This window comes from Peromyscus maniculatus, chromosome 2, assembly GCF_049852395.1.
Source record: "Peromyscus maniculatus bairdii isolate BWxNUB_F1_BW_parent chromosome 2, HU_Pman_BW_mat_3.1, whole genome shotgun sequence".
Taxonomy (NCBI): Eukaryota; Metazoa; Chordata; class Mammalia; order Rodentia; family Cricetidae; genus Peromyscus; species Peromyscus maniculatus.
In genome coordinates this window covers 138,372,024-138,398,859 of record NC_134853.1, presented here as the reverse complement: position 1 = coordinate 138,398,859, position 26,836 = coordinate 138,372,024, and the positions used below count along the sequence as shown (strand labels likewise).

At 47.0% G+C, this 26,836-nt stretch overlaps 2 protein-coding genes and 1 long non-coding RNA gene across 4 annotated transcripts; 2 read left to right on the top strand and 1 right to left on the bottom strand.

Annotated features, from left to right (window-relative positions):
• Positions 1–4,388: 4,388 nt before the first annotated feature.
• On the top strand, positions 4,389–18,787 carry Ermap (erythroblast membrane associated protein (Scianna blood group)). Its single transcript, XM_006994945.4, has 13 exons — positions 4,389–4,592; positions 5,548–5,635; positions 6,846–6,938; positions 7,117–7,452; positions 8,561–8,842; positions 10,418–10,534; positions 11,120–11,152; positions 11,585–11,617; positions 13,242–13,262; positions 14,424–14,444; positions 14,529–14,555; positions 14,645–14,671; positions 16,129–18,787. Exons 2-13 carry the CDS (start codon positions 5,608–5,610, stop codon positions 16,842–16,844), a joined length of 1,734 nt encoding a protein of 577 aa, XP_006995007.2. The 5' UTR covers positions 4,389–4,592; positions 5,548–5,607; the 3' UTR covers positions 16,845–18,787.
• Positions 8,167–14,627, bottom strand: LOC121827347 (uncharacterized). 2 transcript variants are annotated; one of them, XR_013049307.1, is made up of 4 exons: positions 14,485–14,627; positions 13,105–13,347; positions 9,776–10,511; positions 8,167–8,805 (listed from the first exon to the last, which is right to left on the bottom strand). It is a non-coding gene; the product is annotated as an uncharacterized LOC121827347 (long non-coding RNA). The 2 variants fall into 2 exon arrangements; XR_006069593.2 differs by having other exon boundaries at positions 8,167–10,511; positions 14,485–14,622.
• A 1,309-nt stretch (positions 18,788–20,096) lies between the features above and the next one.
• On the top strand, positions 20,097–25,241 carry Znf691 (zinc finger protein 691). The gene is made up of 2 exons (XM_006994946.4): positions 20,097–20,159; positions 23,773–25,241. Exon 2 carries the CDS (start codon positions 23,782–23,784, stop codon positions 24,631–24,633), a length of 852 nt encoding a protein of 283 aa, XP_006995008.3. The 5' UTR covers positions 20,097–20,159; positions 23,773–23,781; the 3' UTR covers positions 24,634–25,241.
• The last annotated feature ends 1,595 nt before the right edge of the window (positions 25,242–26,836 follow it).

Sequence of the window (26,836 nt, the reverse complement as noted above, 5' to 3'; positions counted from 1 at the left end):
TACACACATTACTGTATGCTTCCTTTTATACAAGGTATCAATTCTAGTCAAACTCTAAGCAACAAAGTGCCAGGGGCTGGGGAAGGGGGGTGCAGTGCCTGCCAAGGGCTAGAGGAGAGAGTGACTGCCATGGGCTGTCAGGGGGTGGAGGATGGGGGGAAGTGGGTGCCAGGGGTGTGTGGGGGAGAGTGCTGCCAGGGCCTGGGGGTGGGAGTGGGAAGGAGAGTTATTATTCTGTGGATATAAAGATCATTTTGCAAGACAAAAATCTAAAGATTTGGTGCATAGCAATATTAATACTTTTGTATATAGACTTTAAATGACTGAAATGCTGTGCCTCTGATCCCAGCTACTGGAAAAGCTGAGGCAGGAGAATCACAAGTTAAATGCCAGCCTGAGCTACTATAGAGTGAATTCAAGATCAGCCTAGGGCAACTTACTCAGACTTTGTCTTAAAAAAGTAAGAAGAGGGTTGGGGGTGTAGCTCAGTGGTAGAGCACAAGCCACAGGGTGTGTAAGACTATAAGTTCAATCCCCAACACCAGAGGGGAGCAAAAAAGTAAAATGGTAAAATGTTTTTACCCCAATTTTAAGAATTGACTCCAGCTGGGCGGTGGTGGCAGACACCTTTAAACCCAGCACTTGGGAGGCAGAGGCAGGCAGATCTCTGTGAGTTCAAGGCCAGCCTGGTTTACAGAGTAAGATCCAGGAAAGGCTCAAAGCTACACAGAGAAACCCTGTCTCGAAAACCCCTACACACACACACACACACACAATTTTGACTCCAACCATTTTAAGCAATTTCACCTTTAAAAGTTGTCCTAACTGGAACTTATGCAGGGACACTTGGCTCAGTCTGGGAGGAAGGGACTGGACCTCCCTGGACTGAGTCTACCAAGTTGATCACAGTCCTCGGGGGAGGATTTGTCCTGGAGGAGGTAGGAATGGAGGGTGGGCTGGGGGTAAGGGGAGGGGGTGGGAGGGGGGAGAATAGGGGAACCCATGGCTGATATGTAGAACTGAATGGTATTGTAAAATAAAAATATACATTTATATTAAAAAAAAAAAGTTGTCCTAAGTAAATGATCAGAAACAGCACTATTTATAAGAAAGAAACACTGCATCAGTCAACACTTTTTAAATTTTTTTCCTGAGGCAGGATTTTTCCATGTAGCCCTGGCTATCCTGGAACCCATTCTGTAGACCAGGGTGGCCCGCTCTGCCTCCCAAGTGCTGGGATTAAAGTCCTGCACCACCACTGCTGGGCTAAAGCCATCTTATCATCAGAGTTAAGATGAATGAAAGCCGGGTGGTGGTGGCGCATGCCTTTAATCCCAGCTCTCAGGAGGCAGAGCCAGGTGGATTTCTGTGAGTTCGAGGCCAGCCTGGGCTACCAAGTGAGTTCCAGGAAAGGCACAAAGCTACACAGAGAAACCCTGTCTCGAAAAACCAAAAAAAAAAAAAGATGAATGAAAGACTGAGATGTAGTGGCATACACCTTTAATCTTCACACCCAAGAGGCAGAGGTAGGCTGATCTTTGTGAGTTTAAAGCCAGCCTGGTCTACATAGTGAGTTCTAGGACAGCCAGGGCTACACAGAGAAACCCTGTCTCAAAACAAAAACAGAAAAGATGGACAAAAGGGTAGCTATACTAAAATTCAACACAACCATTACTATAGCATAGAAGAGAGTTTTATGACATAATAAAATGCTCTTTAGAGAGGCAGATCCCTAGAGCATGACAACCAGGCAGTCTAAGTATTCGGTGGGCCCAGGTTCAGCAAGAGACTCTGTCTCAAAATATAAGGTGGAATTCAATTGAGGAAGACACTTGACGTTGACCTGTGGTCTCTGTGTGTGTGTGTGTGTGTGCACACACACACAAGTGCTTTAGTATGTTAAATTTTAAAGAGCCACAAAGAAGGTATATTGTCTAACCACAGTATTTGCTTTACAGTTTTAGAACAGAAAATGGGAGAAAACACACCAAGATTGTTAATACATCTTGTTTTATTAGTAAGGATTATATTCATCTTGTTTAAGTTTTTCTGTATTTTGTGAAATCTCTACAGTGGCTATTTATACTTCACCAGCCAGGAGAAAGTACAAGAGTCAGGTGCTGGGATAAGTGTTTGTAATCACAGAACTCAGGAGGATCTGAATTGGAGGCCAGCTTGGGCTACACAAGCAGACTCTGCCTCAAATAAAGGAGAAAAGATAAGAAATGTTCTTTTAAAAGTCTAGTGTCTGGGTTGGGGATTTAGCTCAGTGGTAGAGCGCTTGCGTAGCAAGCACAAGGCCCTGGGTTCGGTCCTCAGCTCCAAGAAAAAAGAAAAAGAAAAGGGAAAAAAAAGAAAAGTCTAGTGTCACCGGGCGGTGGTGGTGCACACCTTTAATCCCAGCACTCGGGAGGCAGAGCCAGTCGGATCTCTGTGAGTTCGAGGCCAGCCTGGTCTACAGAGTGAGATCCAGGACAGGCGCCAAAACTACAGAGAAACCCTGTTTCGAAAAACAAAACAAACAAACAAACATACAGGTTAGTGGCTAGGGGGCTGGGGAGGTGTTCAATAAACCATATTTATTTAGCTGAAGTTCAGAACTCCGTCCATTTACCCCTTAAAGCGAAACATGGTGGGGCCTGATTTTGTGAATGGCTATAATCTTATCACTCAAGAGGCAGGTGCAGGAGGATTACGAGTTTGAGGCCAACCTGGACTAGGTAGTGAGATGCTGCCTGAAAACAAAACAATTAAAACTTGGGAGAAGGGACATGGATAAAAGCTTAGTTATGACTCCAACATATAGTTACATAGAAGAGGTAAGTTGTAGTACATTTATAATAATCTATCATATATTCAAGATAACTAGGAGAGAGAGGAGTTGGAAGTTTCCTAACACAAATGAGTGATGAATGTGTAAGGAGGGTGTGTGTGTGTGTGTGTGTGTGTGTGTGTGTGTGTGTGTGCTGGAGATGAAACCCAGAGTCCTGCCAGAAGGATGCATCTTAGTGTCTTTTTTTTTTTTTTGGTTTTTCAAGACAGGGTTTCTCTGTGCAGCTTTGCGCCTTTCCTGGAACTCACTTTGTAGACCAGGCTGGCCTCGAACTCACAGAGATCTGCCTGCTTCTGCCTCCCGAGTACTGAGATTAAAGGTGTACACCACCACCACCCGGTGCATTTTAGTGTCTTAATTACTACAACACCACTCCACACCCAAAGTAGAGTGTGAGACAAGCCCTTCAATGCAAGATTTTTAGGAGGATATCCAGGCAAAGAAAAGGGTTTCTTGAGTCTAGGGTCCCAGTGGGAACTCTTGGAGGAGGATGTAGTCAAGATGGTTCAGAACTGCTCCTGTAATCCATCACATCACCGCCTTTGGGGAACCCTAGGGATGCCCACAGGCTAAACAGGCTGCTGAGCCTTTGTGTAGAGTCTCAGACAGTAAGCAGGCAGCTGCTGACAAGTCTCAGCTACACTGAAATTGGGTGACAGGTCAGCCCTCACCACCAAAGTTGGCTAGACTCAAAACCCAGTGTTGACTGAGAAAAAGAAACCGCAGGGGAGTCTGTACGACGAGTACATCTTCATAAAAGTGCGTGTTTTGTATCGCTATGAATGCAGTGCTGGGCAGTAGGAAGGTGAGCCAGTTGGAAAGGGTGTAACACAGGAGGGGCAGGAAGCAAGTTTGCGTGTCTGAAACTATACATCAAGGTGTAGCTGGAGATAAAGTCATGGTTAAAGAGTATGGCTGATCGGCGGGTGTCTTGAAGCCAACCTAAATTTTAAAGTTAATTTAAGTTCGCCTACAGAGTGAGGGGTTTCCTCAAGGCATTTTCGTGTGTATGTGTCATTACACTTTTTCCTTACTCACCCCTCCCCTGGCATCCTCTCACACAGTCCTGACCCCTTCTTGCTGTTCCCCCTCCTCCCCAATGGTCCTCCCTTCTGCTTTCATATTGCCTGTATTACTTTGCTCTCCTTCTGCCTTTTCTGGTTTCTTTCTCCTCTCCCATGGTCTCCTTTCTATTTTCATGACCTACACACACACACACACACACACACACACACACCTCTAGATATAAACTTCACATATAGGAGGAAATAGCAGTATTGTCTTTCTGAGTCTGCCTTATTTCCCTTTACATAATGAGCCCCAGTTCCATTCTCGAATCTTCTAGTCTATGCTGGTTGAGAAGCAAAGGAGAGCAAGCTTTTAAGAAAAGGAGTGAGGGGGTCACTGTTACACCAAGCACTGGAGGAAAAGAGAATTGGGGGAAACATCCTTTCTTTGCCGTGGCAGGAGGCAGTTCCCTCGCTTTTGGGGAGCCTCTTTTCTGCACTCCTGCTTTATCAGGGATGGGCAGGCAGGGCGTTTCTTGTTTGTTTGTAGGGACCGCCAGAAGGCCATCTGTGGGGCAGAGGGAGGCTTTGAGGCTCAGTCTAGAATATGAACTTTTCCAAGGCCCACCTCTTGGGATCTTTCTGGCATTCTTGCTTGATGTCAGATCATCTGGCCTGTGGGGAGATGAAATTCCCAGCTAGGAGGCTCCAGCTCTGCCACTAAAGGACAAAGACCCCGCATCCTGAATGTGGTGAGTTCCCTTATTTTCTCAGTCTGTCTAGTTCTTTAAATTTCTCAGGACCCTCAAACTCATGAGGTAGAGAAATCTTCCTTTTTACAGAGAACATCTTAAATCTAAAATGTGATGATGGTTAGCTGCCACTTAGGAGCCCAAAATACAGCAAGGGACAAGTGAGGGTAGCTCTGTCTAAAGACTCTAACTTAACACCACAGTGCTATTAATACTTCAGCAGGCATGCGGTTTGCCCTCGCCATCTGCTGGGTCCTCAACTGGGTGACTGCGAATTTATAGATGCCTGGGGTCTTCTTAAACTGCTCGAGATGGGCAAGAGGACATCTGTTGGGATCCGTTCCTCCTCCTCCTCTTTTTTTTTTTTTTTTTCCTGACTTAGAAGTTTCAAAAACTCAAACTAGTTCAAACTTAAAATGTAACTGACTCTGACTGGGGGAAAATACCTGCAACTTGTGTCATGGGGAAAAAAATTGGTCACTGTATGAAGAATTTTGCAAGCCATTAAGAGACCAATGTATCAAAGAGAAAAAAACAGCGAAATACAGAGGAAGTCATTAACAAGGACCAAATGAATGAATAATCAAAGAAATGCAGATCAGCATGAAGGACTATCAAATTCTAAGAAATGCAATGTCATTATCAAATTGTTAAGAACTTGATACCGTCTACTGAAGGCAAGGCTGTAGGAAAACAAGAAAGTTTATTTTGATTGATTTGATTTGACCTTTCCTTAGGGCAATGTGGTGGTGAAATTTTAAAATATTCCTATTTTAAAATGAGGAAACTCAAGGCCTAAGAGTTTGAGCAGTTTCCTTTAACTTCGAGTCTCATTTAGTTGGAGGCTACACTCCCACTCCCAGGACTCAGCCTCCTAATCCCAGATGGCAAGCCACTGTCATTAGGAGCAAAGTTCAAGCCTACCATATGGGACTATTTTTTAAAATTCTCACAGGTCTGTGTTGGAACACTGAAGCTGTTAGAAGAATATGTGGTGGTGGCATGGAAAACGGGTATGATGCCACACGCACGGAAAACACCAGGTACCAAAGCATCACGGTGATTGTATGCTTTTAAAAAGATTTTTTAAATTTTATTTTATGTGTTTGTCTGCATGCATGTATGCATACCAGGTGCATTCCTGGTGCCTGTGGAGATCAGAAGAGGGTATCGCATCCCCTGGAACTGGAGTTACAGATGGTGGTGAGCTGTCATGTAGGTCCTGGGAATTGAACCCGGGTCCTCTGCAAGAGCAGGCAGTGCACTTAACAGCTGAGCCATGTCTCCAGCCCTCCCAGATTGTTTTCTGATAGCCAAAGTGATACACAGGATGTTGAAATGTTGGAGAGACTTTGGGAGTGTCCTTTCTTCCTAGAGTGTTGGCATTTTCAACGTGTTCCTCGGTGTGGCATGAAAGATTCTGCTTCCTGCTAAAAGCATTTCAGGCAATAGCAAGTGAATGGGCAGAGCTTGGCTAAGGAAGCCTGGGGTGGGGGGGCTCCCGCTGCAGAGCACACAGTGATCTGCACCTCTGAGCGGTGACTGTCCCTTTAGTTCAGTGCACATGTATCAAGCACTTGTTCTCCACCAGTCTATGGCCAGTGCTGGTGTGCATTCTCTCCTTGAAGTCCTCCCACCTACCTGTGAAGAAGCCCCTCCCCCATGGTTTAAGAACTTAGCATCACAGATAGTGCACGACTTTGCTAGAGATGTGGAGCTAGCAACTGGAAATAGGTGAGACTGAACCCATGTCTATCCAACTTCAAGTGCCTGTTTGGAGGATTAGTGCCTTCATGATGAAAGGGTAGACTCTGTTGGTTATATATAAACCTAAAAGGGTGTCAGGGAGGCTGGAGAGATGGCCCAGCTGTTAAGAGCACTTGCTGCTCTTGCAGGGGAACATTCTCAGTATCCACACCAGGCTTCTCACAACCACCAGCGTCTCCAGTTAAGAGCCGAGCCAACCCCCTCTTGTAGCCTCTGAGGGCATCTGCACTCACATGATACACATGCTTCCCCTCATGTATACATATAATTCAAATATTTAAAAATGAAGAAAAGAAAGAGTTTCTGAGGATTTTAGTCACATTGTCACATGAGTGTAAGGATAGTGTCACAAGCAAGTGGGTAGTGAAGCTGAGCTTAGAAGCACATGCCCTTGCTCATCAAGTGGGACATATGACCTGGGTCTCAGCCCCAGTTCCTAGGTTCCTCAGCTCAAGTTCATCAGTCCTCTCCCCGTGTCTGCCCTAGTTCATATGGAGAGACCACCAAGTCCCTGTGGCGCCTGGCTTCTCGGCTGCCTGCTCACTCTAGCCTTCCTCCAGCTGCCTGCTCAGGTGTCAGGTAGGAGTTTTGGATCTTTCTCTGCCTGGGAGGTCTGACAGGGATGAAGCATGGTGCTGGAATTTGGTTCTTCTTGGGTTCCGTTTTCCTTTGTCCTTCCCTAAGAAACTCCCCGTTCCCACTCCTCCCCAAGGCATCTCTTCAGCATCCCTTCTCCCCTTGGGTCTCTTTCACACAGGGGATGCTGACAAGTTCTACCTGGCTCCACTCGGGGGCACAGCCGAGCTGCCCTGCCCTCTCCTCCTCTGGCCAGGCATGGTGCTCAGCGAGGTGAGGTGGCGACGGCCTGCACACCTGCCTGGCACCTCGCAGGCTGTCCACGTGCTCCGGGATGGGCAGGACAGTGATGAAGACCTGATGCCGGAATATAAAGGCAGGACGGAGCTGGTGAGAGATGCCAACAGCTACACTTTGCACATCAGGAATGTGAGGCTCGAGGACCGAGGGCCGTACCAATGCCAGTTCCGGGTCGGAAACCAGAGTCGAGAGGGCAACGTGACCCTGCAAGTGGCAGGTTAGGATGGGGTGGAGGGGCCTGGGTCATTTTGGCAAGGGCTTTGTCACCTCTGTCTTCTCTAGCCGGGTCTGCTCATCTCAATGAAGCCCTGACTGGTGTTTCTTTCTGAGAGGGGAAGAAACCTGGACTTTGGGAAACACTGTACAGTGCAGGGCCCGGATAAACACAGGCTTGTAGGCTCAGACAAGGGCAGCCTTCTCTGCTCCATTACCAAGAAACTCATAACCAGGGCTGCAAGGAAAAGTCCTCAAGGGCTAGAATTCCTATCTGTGACAAGGGTTTGCTTCATGGTCCTTTTCCAGGTTCTTGAATATTTAAAGGGCCCAAAGTCAGATACTGTTTCTCAAACTAGCTTGTGTTTTTACAAAAATCACTCTACCTCAGACCCAACCCAAGTCTCTGCATTCGCTCCATGGGGTTACCACTGATCATCTTTTTAAAGGCGTGTGCCACCACCGCCCAGCTTGATCATCTTTTTAAAGACGTATTTATTTTTATTTTATGTATTTGGGTGTTTTGCCTGCATGTAGATCTGTATACCAAATGGGTACCTGGGGCCCACAGGCCCCAGAAGAGAGTGTCAGATCCCCTTGGGACTTGAATTACAGACAGTTGTGAGTTGCCATGTGGGGGCTGGGAATCAAACCTGGGTCCTCTGGAACGGCAGCCAGTGCTCTTAACCCCAGAGCCATCTCATCTCTCCAACCCCTGGTCATCTTTTGATTGTATTTAGTTACAAAAGAGGGATGAATTCATTTAAAACACACAGTAGTTGGTAGACTCTTTACAATCATGGAGTCCTTTGGGTTCAGGGGTGGGGGTGGGGGTAAGTCATTTTCAAACAGGGACTGAGGTCCCAAAGAATCAGAATAGTGTGGTGCTGGTATTGCCATGAGTGGATCTTGAACTTCATTTGGATGGACTGTTTTATCCCATTGTGGTGGACAGAGCAGCTGTGGGTAAGGGTAAGAGGGCAGAAACTATAATTCTGTTAACAGCTATGGCTGTCCATCAGAGGAAGCAGTGGAGGACAGGACACTGGCTTGGATCGTGACCTTGCCACTTCCCCGCCAGTCACCTCAATCAGGTAGTCTGTCCTCTTCAGTTTTAGGTTCTGACCCCTTCATCCACGTGGAAGGCTATGATGCTGGGTGGATCCAGCTGGTCTGCCGGTCAATGGGATGGTTCCCAAAGCCATGGATGGAGTGGAGAGACACTGAGGGCAGACTGCTCCTATCTGTATTGGAGAACCACTCCCTGGACGAAACTGGGCTATTCCGAACAGCAGTATTCAGCAGAGTCAGGGACAGTACTCTGGGAAATGTGTCCTGTACTGTCCGCAACGAGTTCCTTGGCCAAGAGAAGAAAGCATTCATGGTTATTGGAGGTAATGCTGGGGTGCAAATCAGCTTGAGGCTTCTGAGAAGCCTGGAGGAAACTCCTACCTCAGTGGGAACTTTATAAAGAATTTTCAGGGGTAGGGAGATGGCTCAGTGGTTGGGGCACCAGAAACACACATGGTACACAGACATACATGCAAGCAAAACACCCATACATATAAAAAATTTAAAATTAATTTTTCCATTTTTTGTTCTATGAATTATATCATATTATAGCTCTAAGAATGTATATTGTTAAAAAAAAACCTGAAAAAGTGGAACATTTTAGAGAAATCAAAACAATGGCATATAATGTCAAATTATAGAGAACTACTGCTAACGTTTTGGGGGGTCTTGCTCTCAAGACTTACCTACATGGACATACCCTCTGAGGAGTGTGCACACACTTCTGTGTGTGTGTGCGTATTTGTACCTCATTTCTTTTCTCACTTCTCAAGTCTTTAGCTATTTTTTTTGTCTATATCCTTAAGGATTTTTTCATAAATTAATTATGGGGGGCATCCAATTTCATTGTGGGGATATGCATCAAAACAAATTAACCGGAGGCTGTCTCTGGGACTCCAGATTCTTTGCAATTTCTCCCCTCATGTTATAACTAATGATGCAGTGGGCATCTTCACACATATTTGGGAGCTCATTCAGAACACAGTAAAAAAAAAAAAAAAAAAAAAAAAAAAAAAAAAAAAAAGAACTGCTGGGTTAAAAAGTGTGAAGCTTTGAAATCCCCTTGAAATACAGAGTCATGTGATAAAATAAGTTGGTAGAGAAAAGCCTCCTGGACACCTGCCAATCCTTTTCTTCATTCCTCCCTTTATGCCCCTCCTACTTCTGCCACTGCCTTTCTCTAGCTGATAAAAGTTTAAAGTGACTTATTTAAGTCCGTCCCCTCCCCCACAGTCCCAGGGAACTAGGACTCTTACCATCTCCATTTTACAGATGAGTTAACTCAGGTTGGGAGAGGCTGGGTCTCTTGCCTAGAGCCACCCACTGGTTGAACAAGGACGTACAGCCAGCTGGGATTCCCCACCACTTGGCACAGCTCTAGTACCCCTTTCCAGTCTTGATCCCGAGATCACAACCATGCAATCCCCCCCTACCCCCCCCCCCCTGCACTCTTTTCCCCTTCCTGTCTGGGCTTTAGGCCTGCTGCTGTGGTCCATAGACCTCGGATTGCCGCTGCTGATGGTGGAGCCGAGAGGCTGGCCTGGAACATGCTGTTCCAGCCAAGCCTGGGGTTGAACAATAGAAAGGATTTGAGGAGAAGGCAGGCAGGACTCCTGAGGGATGCTGCACTCAGGACTTTGAAGACCTGGAATATTTGTCCACGGAGTTAGAGGACAGGGTGAGCTTGTGGTTGAGAGGCCTTCATGAGATGCCAACACCCCATTTCTCCTTGTCACCCAGTTTGAGTTCCCAAGAGAAGCAAAGAGCCTGGTCAGTCTTGGCAGGGCTCTCCCTAGGTGATGGAGACACTTGGCTGTGCCTGAGCCGTCTGCCCTCAGAGACGGGGAGGTGCTATCAGATGTCTCCTTGAGGGTGGTCACTGGTGGTCTCTGTTTCAGCCCCAGCTCCTACAAGTCTGTCCTCTCCAGAGGTGGCTCTCTCTGTGGTCTTGCCTATCTTGGGACTCCTCATCCTTCTTGGCATTTGGGTCATCTGTAAACAGAAAAGGTCAAAAGGTAACTTGGAAGCTGTGGGGAGAGATGTGTGTTGGGATGTGAGGGGTGCGAGGGGTGTGGGAGACTGTGACTGCTCTGGGAAAAGACCAACAGAAATAGATGTGGACATGGAAGGTGGGAGACCCTGCGAGTTGAAAACTGGGCCAGTCATATACCAGGGACTCACATGGCAGAGGGGGTGGAGTAAACCGCAGAGAAGCTCTGAGCAGAGCTGTGAATTCTCACCCTTTGATAAATTAGATCGGAACCAACCCTGGCAGATTTCTAATTAACCAAGGAATTAGGGACTTCTAATCAGGAAATCCAATTATATTCATTTGGATATAAATTTGGATATAAATAAAACCCTTATTAAAATGGTCACATTTCTTGGGCTCTTGATTGCAAAGGATTTGGAAAGTTACATAACCCAACATCTCTTCCTTCAATTGATGGTGTGAAGATTCTGATCTTTTCAAATGGCTACACACCTATATTGGCAAGGGGTCAGTCTCATTTAGACGGCTTAGGCCATGTTTGGGCAACAACACGTGTGAGGAAAAGTGCTTCCCAAGCTGAGCTCGCTCTCCCCTCTCTCCCTTCTAGAGAAGCTCCTCTATGAACAGGTGATGGAGGTAGGTAAGTGTCCTGGGCAGGGCTGGGGGACATGCTTTTGTATTGTTGATTTCTGTATCTCCAGTGCTCTCGCAGATCTAAATTTTGTACCTGAAAGTTCCACCACCTTCTGTTTGGGATGATGGAGGAACTCAGTCTTTCTCCTAAAAGCAGTGGTAAAGCACTGAACGGGGACATCCTGATCAGAGTCACGCTTTGAAGAGTGCTCTTTGGCTACTGTGATGTGACGAGACCAGAGGAGTAAGACAGGACATGCGAGACAACTTGGGTTCCCATTTTTGTTGTTCAGAAGAGAGATGATGGGCTGGACCAGGAGGGGTGGGAATGGAGATGGCAGAGTTGGGGCAGTTCAAGAGCTGATAAAACCAACAGGGACTCAGGGCCCTCCACAGAAATGGCCAAGAGTCTTATTTGCTTTCCCTTTTCTTTCTCTAGAGAATCTTCTGGAAGACCATGCCAAAGAAAAAGGTATGTATGAGGGAGAGGCAGGAACAAATATGACATTCTTTCTACTTACACCAAATGCCAGCAGCCCCTCCATAGAACTAGAAGTTAGTTACCAGTGTCAAGGGGCGATGGAGTTGGGGGCAGGGGGTGAGGAGATGCCAGTGCTCGAAATGCATGTCTGGATCACCACGTGCTCCCTTCCCCAGCCTTTCTAGCAATCATTTTAGTAGGAGGTCTGCATGTGACTGAAACATATATCAACAAGGTCACCTGGGATGCATGAGAATCTCAGGAATCTACATGACCTTGACATGGAGAGAGGTGGTGTGGTGCCATGGAAGGGCTGCTGGCTATGGGGTCAACAGTACTTGACTCAGTTTGCTGGTCTGCCATATCGTGGAGTTGAATAGTTCAGTCTTGCCCTGAACTCTGGATTCCTCATCTGTAATATGCGGATAGTAAATTTCGGTGTTAAAAGAGAAAACCTTTCCAAAAGATCTGTCACCGAGTCTGGGACTCCTTTCTCTCAATGCCACTTCATCATCATTAATTGGATGGACGTGTGCTGGGGTCCACCCAGGACAAAAGTCAAAAGACATGCGTTTCAAGTCTTGCTGAGAAGATACATCACTGGCTTGATGGCTCCTAGTTCAGTGATGCTAGAAGCTGTGCCCTACCTCTTTTCTCCCCAACCTGGAGTTTGGGTGTGGGGTATACAGTGCAGTCACACTGGCTGTTCTACCCAAGAGCGAAAAGGAACAGCGTTATGTGATGGTAAGGGAAGTCAGACGGACTTGAGTTGGAATCCTTCCTCCTTGGTCACTTACTAGTTAGATGACCTTGAAAAGATTTCATGTCCTTCTAAGCCTCAGCCCATTTTCTTCAAAGCAGGAATAATAATTCCAAGGATGTCCCTGTTAAGAGGTTCCCATCTCACTCTGTGTAAGAGCAGAAAATGGTGAATGGTAGCAGTCGTGGAAGCGACAGCCGTAAATCCTAAGCTCCTGAGAGGCTGTGGCACTGTTCCAAGCCCAAGAGCCTACACTCTGTCTAGCCCTTACCTGGGTGGACTTGGACTCATAGCTCCAGTTCTCTGGCAAGGATAATGCTAGGCTGGGGAACCCATGGGCCTGGTGGGTCCTCTAGAGAAGCTAGAAGCACTCTTGCAAAGCATAGGAAGCATATAAATATTCCAAACTTCCCGGGCCCCCGAACTGTGGAAACAGTGACTCTGGAGAATTGCTATAGAGAGTTAGAAAGTCATTCCAGCGAGTGAGTCAGTGCTGGCCTTCAGCTACGTTTACACCTTAGATACCGTAAACAGGAGGCAAAAAGGCATTCGAGTACGTGCATGCACACATGCATACGCGCGTGCACACACACACAAATTACGAATGTGGAAACAGACAGAGGAAGTGAGACCAGACAGAAACAAAGGGAAAGGAGAACCAAAGGGCAGCCTGCCGCCAGGACAATGACCCCAGCTCCGTTGGACTCTTGAGTCTGACCTTCAAAACCAGGATTGGATGAGGAGCTGATGGAGGCAGCTCCGACCTTTCCTTTGCAGGGGTGGCGGAGTGGTGAGCCTTCCAAGGATAAAGGGTCAGGCTCTGGTCACTTATTCCTCTCTCTCTCTGGTTTGCAGGAAGACTCCACAAAGCCCTCAGTAAGTTCTGTCAAGTTCTGTTGCACCATCTTCTTGCCGCTGCTGTCTCTGCTTGGCGCTGAGTGACTCAGTTTCGCTCTGGGGGCTGGGGAACAGGGTAATGCAGACTGCGGAAGCCGAGGGTTTCCTGGCTCTCCACAGCCCTATTGTGAATGCCCTCTGCTTCTCTTTCCTCATAGCACTTACGCAGCTTCTAAATGGGAACTGTTTTACCAAACGCGTGCCTCTCTTAGGGGAGGCCATCTGGATGTCCTTCATACCCAGGCATGGTATTCCCTGAGGCAGGGTCTGTAGCAATTGAGTCCCCCCTTGAATGTGACACAGCCTTCTGAATGCTCAGCCATTTTCATCCATGGGAACCCATTTTTTGTTTTGTTGTTGTTGTTGTTTTGTTTTTTGAGACAGGGTTTCTCTGTGTAGCCTTGCGCCTTTCCTGGATCTCGCTCTGTAGCCCAGGCTGGCCTTGAACTCACAAAGATCCGCCTGCCTCTGCCTCCGGAGTGCTGGGATTAAAGGCTTGCGCCACCACCGCCTGGCGGGAACCAATTTTTAACATTTAAAAATAACAAAAAACACCTGCCAGGCATGGTGGCACATAGCTTTAACCCCAGCACTCAAGAGGCAGAGGCAGGCCAATCTGTGAGTTTGAGGCCAACCTGGTCTGTATATCAAGTTCCAGGCCAGCGAGAGCTACGTAGTGAGACCCTGTGTCAAAAACAAAATAAAATAAAACAAATACCACTACCAACAAACCAAAATATAAGAAAACAAACAGCAAAAAACTGAAGGCATATGACATGCCTACATATTTTACATAGAGAAAATATATTTGCTAACAAAATTTAATGGGGATTTGGCGACAGTTTTACATAAACATGCTTTATTTGATAACGTCTTCATATGCTTCGATTATATTGTCACCTACAAGTGTGACATGTAGTATTTATTGGACCTGAAGGTAAGGTTTTTGGGGGTCATCTGTCATATCTCTGGGGACCCCTAGGCCACAGCTGGGAGCGGTGTCACCATTACAGACATCGTTATGGGGGAAGTCCCAGGACATGGCTGCTGTTTCTAATCTGCTACAGGAATGTGGGTGTGAGGGACAGGAGCATTGCAATTGCCCTTGTTCTGAGGTGTCCAACTGTTTTTATTCTTCAGAGAAACTCCGGAAGGAATTGAGTAAGTTTCCCACGTTTTTATAATTTCCATACCAACTTACCTGTCCAGTGACAGACAGCTCACTCCCTGTTTCCTCTTCCCCAGAGTTGAAAAGAGCAGCTGCCAACGCAGGTGAGATGCGCTTGCCCAGGGTTTGGCTCCGCCCTCTGGGCTGCCTCCTTTTCTACTCTGCGGTAACAAGCCCCGCCTTTGCCTTTCAGGCTGGAGAAGAGCCCGACTGCATTTCGGTAAGTTAAACCAACCTCACGGTTTCCGGTTTCCGTCCCAGAGTCCGTCCTTCTGTCACGTAAGTTTCATCCCGTCCATTTGAATGCAGACTGTAAATTTATTATTGACAGTATCATCAGTAGTAGTTTTATTTACCGTGTTATTAGTAGTAGTTTTGTCACCGTGTAGCACAGTCGGATCAAACCTATTGTTCTCCTTGGCTTCCTCCAAAGGATTTTGACTCCAGATATGTAAGCCAAATAAACCCTTTCCTCCCCGAGTTGCTTTTGGTCAAGGGTTCATCACAGCCATAGCAACCGTAACTAAGACAGGAGGAAAGGGTATGTTTATTTGGCTTACAGTTTACAGCTTACAGGCACTCATCAGGCAAAGCCAAGGCAGGAACTGGGAAGCAGGGACTAAAGGACAGACCGTGGGGGAGTGCTGCTTACTGGCCTGCTCCCTATGGCTTGTCCAGCCTGCTTTCCCATACAACTCAAGACTACCTGTCCAGGGGTGACACCACCCACAGTGGGCAGAGTCCTGCTACATCAATCATTAATCAAGAAAATGAACCCAACAGATCTTCCTACAGCTCAGTATGATGGAAGCATTTTGTTTTGTTTTTTGTTTTTCAAGACAGGTTTTCTCTGTGTGGCCCTGGTCATCCTGGAACTTGCTCTGTAGACCAGGCTGGCCTCGAACTCACCGAGATCCGCTTGCCTCTGCCTTCCCAGTGCTGGGATTAAAGATGTGCGCCACTACCCCCACCCCATCCCCCCACCCCCGGCTGGGAGGCATTTTCTTAATTGAGTTTCCTTCTTCCCAGATTACTCTAACCCAGTGGTTCTCAACTTTCCTAGTGCTGTGTGACCCTCTAATACAGGTCTTCATGCTGTGGTGACCCTGCAATCATAAAATTATTTCATTGCTACCTCATAAGTGTAATTTTGCTACTGCTATGAATTGTAATGTTAATATCTAATATACAAGATTATCTGATATGTGACCCCCAAAGGGGGCGTGACCCACACATTGAGAACCACTTGAGTCTAGCTTGTTATTAGGTTGACAGAAAACTAACCAGAACAGGGTCTAACATCCAAGTCTAGATTTTGTGAGTGTGTGTTTTGGCTCTTTGAGGCAGTCTAATGCAGTGCTGGCAGGTTTCAAATTCTCTCTTGAGGCCAAGGATGACCTTGAGCTACTGACGCTCCAGCTTCCACTCCCCAGGACCGTCCTGTGTCTCCCCACCTGTTTTATGTAGTGCTGGAGATGGAACCTAGGGCTTCAGATACACTAGGCAAGCTTTCTGCCTGCAAGCTAGAAGTCTGTTTGCAGTATGGAGGTGGTTGGGGAAAGCCAGAAACTAAAGCAGATCAATGAGAGATTGCAGACCTCTAGAGGATTTCCCCCTCCAAATCTCCCTGAAGATTCCTTAAAACATAAATTTCTCTTCTCACCTCTAACTCTGCAGTGGTGGTGACCCTGGACCCTGACACAGCACATCCCAAACTCATCCTGTCTGAGGATCGGAGATGTGTGAGGCTTGGCGACAAGAAGCGGCCTGTCCCTGACCACCCGCAGAGGTTTGATTTTGTTGTCAGCGTCCTCGGTTCTGAGTGCTTCACAACTGGCTGTCACTACTGGGAAGTGTACGTGGGCGAGAAGACCAAATGGATCCTTGGCGTGTGTAGTGAGTCCGTGAGCAGGAAAGGGAAGGTCACAGCCTCACCTGCCAATGGCCACTGGCTTGTGCGACAGAGCCGTAGGAATGAGTATGAAGCTCTCACGTCCCCGCAGACCTACTTCCGGCTGAAAGAGTCCCCAAAGTGTGTGGGGGTTTTCTTGGACTACGAAGCAGGAGTTATCTCCTTCTACAACGTGACTGACAAGTCCCACATCTTTACATTCACCCACAGTTTCTCCAGCCCCCTCCGCCCTTTCTTTGAACCTTGTCTCCATGACGAGGGGAGGAACACAGCCCCTCTCATCATTTGTACTGAACTCCAGAAATCAGAGGCATCAATTGTCACCAAACAAGAAGAAAAAAGTCAAGCTAATGGAGACGTGTCCCTGAAGATGAACCCATCCTTACTATCTCCTCAAGGTTCCGAGCTTCTCCCATTCCACGATACCTGGCCATCTAACCTCAGCCCTGCTCTTCAGGGGTTCAAGGCTCCTTCTTTGTAGGGCTGTGCCCTGTGATCCACTCACATGAGCATCTTCTAGCCTGGCACCCTGGACTCTGTCTCCTGGCCCAGCACCTGTTTCTCCGGTACCTCATCTCTTTGACCCAAATCCAGACCCTTCTGTGGTTTCTGTTTGTGCCACCTTTCTCTCAGAGCTCAATTCCGAATGCTGCCTTTTTCCCCTAGAGATTAGACATTTCCATTACCCTGGTGGGTGATTCTTGAGATGAACAAAGCTCACTCGGCAGAGGTTTAGTAGGAGACGTTGGCTGGATCTCAGCAGCATTCAGTGCAGGCTCAGGGGAAAAGACTCCGTACCTGAGGGAACCCTGAGAGGAACTTCTCACAGCATCAGCCTTCTCAGTGGGTTTTCAGTTGTGAAGCTACAGCCCCAGACCCCAGACATCTTCCATTAAAGCCTGTTAAAGCCTGTTCTTCTCTTCCCCTCCCCCACCCCCAAGTTCAGGCCTCTATCTCCCAAAGCCAGCTTTTCACAAGTGTATGTCTTGTGAATCACACATCCTTCCTTCTTTGTTCAGGAGTGAAACAGAGGTGTCAATACCCCACTGATTTCTATTTTCTTCATGCTGTTTACATCACAATTTGGAGACATCCAGAGTATGTTTTCAACAGCTGGTCTGAAATGGAGACATCTAGAATGTACATGTTTTCAAACATTGATTGACCTACATGATGACCAGGAACTATAATCCCCAGAAAACCTCAACATAGGAGCTGGTAGGCACAGCTGTAAACAAAGCAGCCAGCTGTGTGGCCTTGAGCAGATGAGTCACTCGGCAGTCTGTGGCTCTGGCCCTCTGAATACCTCATGAAGTTCAGAGAGGCCCAGGGAGAGAGTGGCAGTTTGAGCCGCTCACCTCAGTATACCAACAAGTCTATTGTTCTTCAAGACTTGACAAGAGCCTCTGGGTCAGAAATTGCTGCTTTCAAGAAAGTTATCTATTCAAGATATCTTATTGCTGGGTATGGTGGTGCACATCTTTAATCCCAGCAGGTGGATCTCTTTAAGTTTGAGACCAGCTTGGTCTACAGAGTGAGACAATAAAATAATGAATTCAGAGCTGGAAAGATGGCTGGTCGATTAAGAGCTTATTGCTCTTGCAGAGGACTTGAGTTTGGTTTCTAGCACCCATATTAGGTAGTTCACAACCACCTGGGAACTCCAGCTCCAGAGGATGAGACTTCCTTTTCTAGCCTTCAAGGGCACCTTCAACTCTTTGCATATAATGATAAATCAACACACACACACATAATCACACATCCTTTTTTTTTTTGGATGTGGATTAGTAAAGAAGGCAAGTCACTTCCAAGTCATACCCGTGTATGTGATTCAGACTATTTGTGGAACTTCCCATCAATTTGCAGGTGGGAAGGCAGCTGGACCCTTCTGGAACTAGATCTGTTACAAGTTCTTTCCAATAGTGCCTGTATTAGTCAAGATTCCAGAGAGAAACAGAATCAACAGGGTGTTGGAGTGTGTGTGTGTGTGTGTTTGTGTGTGTATGTGTGTGTGTTTGTGTGTGTATATGTGTGTGTGGTGGGGGTGGGGGCAGAAAATAAATAAATATGAGACTGAAGTTGGCAGGTTGGAGACCTAAAAAGAGCCAATGTTTTAGTTCCAGTCCAAAGCGGGGAAAGAGCTGATGTCCTGTCCAAAGCCTGACAGGCAAAACTGTTCTGAGATCTTCCACTGACTGGATGGCTCCTACTGGAATTAAGGAGGGTAACTGCTTTACTCAAGCTACTGATTAAATGTTAATCTTGTCCAAACTACCCTCATAGAGACAACAAGTATAATGTGTGATGAAGCATCTGGGAACTTTGTGACCTAGTCAAGGTGGTATGTAAAAATTGCCATTACATGGCCTAAACGGAATATTTTGTTTGTCTTTGTACAGTTATTAAATTACAATTTTTAACATTCATTGCTTGGCATGTTGTCTTCATTGTGAAGGAAGGTGTGGAGAAAACACATGATGGTATTGGTTTCTGAATAGCTCAGCCTCTGTTCAAGCAAACTTTAGACACAGTTCATAATAAACCCAGTTTTACTCTGGAGTCTGCCTTCTGATGTTTTATTTTTACCAGTTTACAAACTAATAGTGTATATTAGGTACTTATATTTCACACGCATCTTTCAGCTCCAAACATAATTGCCTGGATAGTCAATCCTAAAACTAACCCACACTGGTCTTACCTATTGAGAAAAGTTACCAATAGAAAAGAGAAATATTTGTGGAGGCAGGAAATTATCTTTTCACTCATTTAATCCTTACAATAGTTGTGTCAGGAATTTTATAGAGGAGAAAGCTGGGATTATAAAATTTGTTGCTCTCTTTGTCTTTTTAGATTGTGTGTGTGTGTGTGTAGCCAGAAGGGGGCATTGGATTCCCTGGATCTGGAGTTACAGGTGGTTGTAAACTGCCTGATATGGATGCTAGGGATTGAACTCAGGTCCCCTGAAAGAGCAATAACTGCTCTTAATCACTGAGCCATGTCTAGCCCTAAACCTTTTCCATCTCCAAAGACAGGCATTGAAAGACCATGCAAAGACAAAAGCTTGTAGCTATTTTACACATTCAACTAATCTCTACACTCTTTATCTTGCAGGCTCCTAATCTTTATTGTTTTTCAAAATAAAACCCGAAAAGTCAAAAATCCAGGGGTTGGGGATTTAGCTCAGTGGTAGAATGCTTGCCTAGTAAGCGCAAGGCCCTGCGTTCGGTCCTCAGCTCCGAAGGGGGTGAAAATCCAGCTTTGAATACTTTCCTGGTCTATTGTATCCAGACTGATGAGAGTGTTGGGTTAACAGAGGATCATGCAGGATACAGAAAATCCCTGTGCTGGGCCACTGGCCGACCTGGCTGAAGGTCAGTCCTTGGACATGGACACTTGGCTTTTTGGACAAAGACATCAGAATACTTATCTTTAAACTTCTTTCCAGGTACATGCTCTTTTAATTTTAAACTATAAACCTTAAATGAAGTGCGAGGCTTCTATCGAGGGCCACCATTTCAAAAGTAAAACAGAAAAGAAACCTGATGACCTTAGAAGCGAAGACAGCTTCACAGCTGTGTTCTGAAGTGGGCAAATGTTTTCAGCGGCGCAAACCACCTCGGGACTACAACTCCCAGCATGCCGCGCCCTAGACCAATGTTCATTGGCCATAGAGAGGAAGGATGTCCCCAGAATCCAATCCCGACGCTGCAGAGGCGGGTCCTCTCTGGGTTCCGGCTCCGGCTCCTTTCCCCGCCCACCGAGGCGGTGCTGTCCCTGACCGAGCTGCGGGAGTGAGGTGGGTCGCGGTTGTGCTGAGGTGACGTGGGGGGGAGGCGGACGCGACGCGCGGGGCGCTTGGAGCGCGGCCCCTTCGCACTCGCAAAGGGCTTGGAAGCTGCTGTTTTGCTCCGTGGGTCCCAAAGGCCACCGGGGGCTGTGTGTTCCTCCGCCGTGATCCTGTCCGAGTCTTCGGACGGCCCAGCCTTGCTACCCTCCCGCCCTTACTGTTGGCCTTGGACCGCTCCGTGCCCCTCCCATACACCGAGCCTCTAGGGTCGCCCCTTGGGCTCTTCCACCTCCAGCCCCAAGCCCAACGACGTCTCTGAACCCAGCTCCTGACGCTGTACCCTGACTCCTCCAACTTTCCCCTGCCCTCTCCACTCGGCCTCCTTGGACACCTGTGCAGCCTTTGTCCCGTCTCCCTGACCACTTCTGACTCTGGGTCCTTTGATGTTCCATCTCTGACCCGCTAGGTAGCGCCTTATTCTCCACACCTTGCCCCTGGCCCTTCCAAGCTACCCGCGATGCCCTTGACTTGTGCCCAGATCTGGAACTTGAATCTTTCAGACCACAGGTTGGCATCTCCCCTCTAATCCAGGCTCTTATCCTTCATCATTTGTGATCACCACCAAGCCCCGTCTTCTTGGCTTGTTCTTAGAACTGGCCTCTCCTGTGCACACTTGCCCCAGACTGGAAGAAAACCCAATATGCACCAGGCTCCTTCTCCCGCAGATCTTTGAAGTGCAATGTGAATTTGACCTTGTATTTTAGCTGCATTGCCTTTTCAGTTAATAATGGACTCCCTCCCTGTTCCTGCCAGCCCTGGTCTTGCTCGTCCATCCATCTTGCAAGTCATAGTTCGAATACCATCTCTTCCATGAAGCTGCTTCCCTGCCCTCTTCAGAGAAATGTCTCTGTGTGGTCCTAATTGCTGTGGCACTTTTTCTCTTCTTCCTTTTCTCCCTCCAGTACTAGTGTAAACTTCAGCTTTGGAGTGATGAGTATAGGCTTCAGTTTTGTCCGTGTATAGCCTTTCAATCACTGTGTGCTCTTGGGCAAGTGATTTAATTTCTCTGAGCTTCAGTTTCATCATTTCTAAAATAAGTATGAAAAATGAATCCTTCAGCCAGGCATAGTGGCACATGCCTTTAATCCCAACACTCAGGAGGCAGAGGCTGGCCTAGTCTACAGAGTGAGATCCAGGATAGCCAGAGCTACATAGTGAGACCCTGCCTCTGAAAAGAAAGAAAGAGAGAGAGAGAGAGAGAGAGAGAGAGAGAGAGAGAGAGAGAGAGAGAGAGAAATAAAGAAAAAAGAATAGTTGTACAAATGAATTGAGATGATGCATATGGAGTACTCAGCTCCAGGTCTAATGTTTTGTAGGACCTTTAGAAAACATTAACTATTATTGACTCCTGTGCCATGTGTCATGCACAGTGCTGGGCCATGAAGAATGGGTACAGATGTGGCTGAGGCACTGTCTCTTCCCTGGAACTTTATGTTCCATATCGTCTTCATGATCTGTTTCATTCTACTGTGTCATAACTATGAGGGTGGTAACCATAATCTTAAATATTTTTTAAAATTTTATTTATTATTTATTGGGGTGGCCGTGGGAGGGACACACACCAAGCACCGTAGCTGGTATGTGGAGGTCAGAGGATAACGTTCAGGACCAGTTCTCTTTACTGTGGATTCCAGCATTGAACTCAGCTTGTCAGGCTTCTGTGGCAAGTGCTTTAACCATAGCTAATCAGTCTCATTGGTCCCATAGTCCAACCATAAATCATTTTACTATTTAAAAAGAAAAATGCCATGTATTTATGCTGTGTGTGTGTGTATGTACTTCCCATAATGTGCATTGGGGTTCAGAGGACCACTTGCAGGAGTTTGTTCTTGCCCCTTTTCATGCAGGTCCTGGGGATCAAGCTGAGACTCAGGTTTGGTCACTAGTACCTTCACCTACTGAGTCATTTTCCCACCTCAGTGTAAAAAAGGTATATGTACGTGTGCACCTGAGTATATGTATGTGCACCACATGTGTGCAGGTGCCTGTGGAGACCAGACGAGGGCGTTAGATCCCCTGGAGTTGGAGTATAAGTAGTTGTGAGTGACCTGATATGAGTACTGGGAACTGAATCTGGGTCCTCTTGCAAGAGCAGCAAGTGCTCTAAACCACTGAGCCAACATTCCAGTCCCCAATGCATCCCATTTATTTATTTGTTTGTTTGTTTTTATGTTTATTGAGACAGAATCTTACTATGTAGTTCTGACTGTTCTGGAACTCACTATGTAAACCAGGCAGTTCTTGAATGTACAAAGATCTGCCTGCCTCTGCCTCCCAAGTGGTAGGATTAAAGGCGTATGCTACTATGCCTGGCAGCCTTAATTACTCTTGTTTTTACCCAGCACTCAGCCTTGGATAGAGACTTGGTAAATTATGATCTTAGCAGTTTTAAAAGAGAGTGTACAGTTGGGCATGGTGGTGCATGCTTTTAAATCTAGCACTCAGAAGACAGAGGAAGGTGGATCTCTGTGAATTCAAGGCTAGCCTGGGCTACATAGAGTTCCAGACAGCCATACATAGAGAAACCTGTTTAAAAAAGAAAAGAAAAGAAATTAGTGGAGGCCACATAGCTCCTTGTATATAAATCCTAAAGTTCTAGGTAGAGTCAACAGGGGTAGAGATTAAAGTTCTCATCCATTTACTTTCTCATCCAAAAAAAAAAAAACAACAACTGAGCACCCAGCCTCATGCTGTAGAAAGTTACTACAACAGAAAGTATAACATCCTGTCGTAAGGACAAAGTGGGCACAAGTCAGCAGATGTCTAAGGAATTGTGGGTGAACGTAGACATGGAAGAGCATGACAAGCATTCTGGAGATACTTCTGGCCTTCTTTAGTTCACTGTGGAGATGTATATTTTATGTGGCTGTATCTGATCAGGATGTGTATGTGGTCTGCGTGGCTGATGTCAGTATGTTGGTTGTATGTATGATATGAATGTGTATGCAGTATGTATAGCTGATATCTGTGTTTGGTGTGAGTATAGCTGTATGTCATATAAGAATGTAGCTGTGTGTGTATGAGTCCGTGTGATGTTTATGTGCAGAAGTTGGCATTGATCTATCATGACAGACAGAGCTCAAGTGTTGTAGTAGGTCTTGTCAGCCAGTTGGTAGAGTATGGTAAGGTGTACAGAGGAATGGGCTGGCAGAGCAGTAAGACTATTCAGAGTTGGGCCTTGTGAGTAACTACTTCTAGTTATTCATGTTCATTTCAGAATCAGTGAATAGATGGCTGTTTGACAGGAAGAAATTGAATTCATCTCTAAATGGAAGTACCTTTACTTACACATAAATTATAGAGTGCCATTGTTTAATGGTATTAAGAAGAGTGACATTATTCAGTATGAACAGAATACATCCGTTAGTGGTAGGTAGCCTTAAATATCTGTGAGAGTTTGTCCCTTGAAAGTTAAGAAGTAAATAAGGCTTTCTACAAGTATTCCAGTTAGTTGGGGTTATTCTGGGGAGTTATACATTGCTTCAACCAGAATGCAAGATTCTCTGTGGTCTTGTGGCTGGCACAAGGAATAAAGGTGTTGAACGTTTGTATTCATTCTCAGGGCTCAGAGATGGGCAGTGAGAAGGAGCAGAGTCCAGAAGCACACCTGCCTGAGGAAGGGGAAGGGGGGAAGCCTTGGAGAGTGGACGGCTCAGAGGACTTCCAGATCGCATCTGGGGAGGAAGATGGGCAGGTGAGCCTGTCAAAGGGTCTTCAAGAAACACCCCCAAAAATGCCGTGGCAGAAAGTCACTGCCCGAGCTGGAGGCCCCAGGAACCCCGTTGCTTTTAAAGGCCCAGAGGCGGACGAGAAGCCTTTTATATGTGTGCAGTGTGGGAAAACCTTCAATAATACCTCCAACCTGAGAACACACCAGCGGATCCACACCGGTGAGAAGCCATACAAGTGTTCCGAGTGTGGCAAGAGCTTCTCCCGAAGCTCCAACCGCATCCGTCACGAGAGGATCCACCTGGAAGAGAAGCACTACCAATGTGCCAAGTGTCAGGAGAGTTTTCGGCGGCGCTCAGACCTCACTACACACCAGCAAGATCACCTGGGCCAGCGGCCATACCGCTGTGACATTTGTGGCAAGAGCTTCAGTCAGAGTGCCACGCTGGCTGTCCATCACCGAACCCACCTGGAGCCGGCACCTTACATCTGCTGTGAGTGTGGGAAGAGCTTCAGCAACAGCTCCAGCTTTGGGGTGCACCACCGGACCCACACGGGTGAGAGGCCTTATGAGTGTACTGAGTGTGGGCGGACTTTCAGTGACATCTCCAACTTCGGTGCACACCAGAGAACACACAGAGGGGAGAAGCCGTACCGGTGCACTCAGTGTGGGAAACACTTCTCCCGGAGCTCGAACCTCATCCGACACCAGAAAACACACTTGGGCGAGCAGGATGAGAAAGATTCTAGCTAAAGGGGAGCCCTGTAAAGAGTGAGAGAGAGCATGTAGGCCACCTTGATAGGAGGAGGAGGAGGCCGTCAGCACCTGCTGTGGCACCTGGACTGCAAAGCCCTTCACTTTGTAGAATGGCCCCTTGTTGCCTTTGCAATCAGGAAGTCCTGCCTCCTCCCAGGCAGTTTCTTACCTTGAAAAATCCGAGTGCCCAGTCTTCACTTTACTTTCTCAGGGGTGGACGAAGTGGGATAGACTCAGGACATGCTCTCATCATTGGGACATCAGTCTCCTGGCTTTGTGGGAAGTGCCAGAGACGGCGTCACTGTCTGCAGGTCCTCTAGAGCCATCTAGCTTCAGACACACTGCAGTGGCCTGTGAGCTCCTCCCTTGCCGTGCCTCATCCCATGTCAACTTCTAGAGCCCTAGGCTGGGAGGTGTGGCCCTCCTGTTGAAGGGGCCTCTTCTGTCTGAGAAGAGGCTTGTGGCCCTTCAGTAAGAATGAGAAGGAAGCCTCAGGGATCCACAATCCAGGGACCCTCACACTCCCTGTGTTTGTTACCTACCTTCCCCACCCCAACTTGCATCTGTCCTCAGTGATTACCAGTAAAACACTTCAATGAGAAGAACCTGTGTGCTTATTTGGGGGGCTGGGGAGATTGTTCTGGGGCGGCCTTTCTGCAAAGGAGTTGAGTTCTGAGACAGATGGTGGCTCTTCTGAAATGGAAAGGACAGCAGGCCCAGCCTCTGGAGCTTTCAGAGAGGAGGGGAAGGAGATGCGTCACTGAACGTCCGCTCTAGGCTCTTGGTTGTACATTGCCATTCTTTACCTCATTTGGTTGCCACAGAAATCCTCAAGGGCAGGAGATGAAACAATCGAAAGGAAGGTCACCCAGTGGGTGTGTGGTGGGACCAGTGTAGACGCCGACCTCTGCAGCTATTCCGTGTGCTTTTCACATGTGTGTTGCTGGCCTCCAAAGAAGGCTGGCCTAGAGGTGGGTGCTAGTGTAGCCTCTTGATACAACCTGAGAACACACCAGCGGATCCAAACCTCTTCACCCTCAGAAGTCAGTGTCAAGATGAGGATCTTTCCAACTTTAGATTGTTGATTGAGCACTTTTGTGACTAGGAAAAATGGCGGTGGCTAAGAAAATTGGGAATGGGGTAATATGAAAATTCTTAAAACCCAGGATGATGATGTGCCATAAATAGCAGTAAATTTGTCCCTAGGTCTCGGATAGTAAGGTTGCCTGGTTTCCTGTCCTCTGATTTAGGCCTGGCCTCACATGGCAGTTTCTCATGTGGAAGTTTAGTGTTCACCCAGCTCTCCTTTATCCAATACAAGGACCCCTCCCTGTCTTTTCTGTTGATCTGGGGTCCTGCCTTCTGGGATAAGGCATGCTCTTCATTCGTGCTCAGTTACCAGAACGTGATCCCGGTACCAGAGCTGGCATTGGTATGGCCTGTGACTTAATCTAGCAGATGGGGATCCTGCCACTCTGCCTCATTGGGATATACCAGGAACTTTACACTCATATGAAGGCACCCTGAGATATGTATGAAATATGTATCCATATTTCACAAAATGGAAACAGGCTGCCAGAGACAGTGGCTTGTCCAAGATAATGGAGGCCATAAATGCCATGACCACGAACTGAATTTACTGCCTGGTGCTTATAAATTTGATTAAAACTATAGAAGACGGGCTGGAAATGTGGCTCAGTGTGTAAATCAGGTGCTTGTTCCCAAGCTTGATGACCTGAGTTTGGCCCCCAGGACCCACAAGTTGAAGGAGAAGGCTGGTTCCTGTAAGTTCCCTTCTGACCTCATTCTCACACATTCGCACACACCCACACACACACACTAAGTAAATGTAATTCAATAATTTAAACTGTAGCAGACTTCTCAGATGATTCCCTTGCATTTATAGAGCACTTTACACAGTTTGCCAAGCCCTTGTGTTTCATTTCCCTTCCCTCCCCTCCTCTCTCCTCCTCCTTCCCTCCTCTCGTCCCTCCCACTTCTTCTCTTCTTGAACTGTGTGACCAGGTTTACCCTAATTCAAGACATGCAGCCTTTAATCCCAGGATGTGAGAGGCAGAGGCAGGTAGATCTCTGTGGGTTCAAGACCAGCCTGACTACAAATAGAGTTCCAGGACAGCCAGAGATAATAGTGAGACCCTGTCTCAAGAAACAAAAAAACCCAAAAACATTAGTCATGTAA

Bases quoted from the DNA above. Each gene is read 5' to 3' on its own strand.
- Znf691 (XM_006994946.4), top strand. From the start codon at position 23,782: ATGGGCAGTGAGAAGGAGCAGAGTCCAGAAGCACACCTGCCTGAGGAA.
- Ermap (XM_006994945.4), top strand. From the start codon at position 5,608: ATGATGCCACACGCACGGAAAACACCAG. The intron at 11,618-13,241 runs GTATGTATGAGG...TCTGGTTTGCAG, and splicing joins AGACCATGCCAAAGAAAAAG to GAAGACTCCACAAAGCCCTC. The intron at 14,672-16,128 runs GTAAGTTAAACC...CTAACTCTGCAG, and splicing joins AAGAGCCCGACTGCATTTCG to TGGTGGTGACCCTGGACCCT.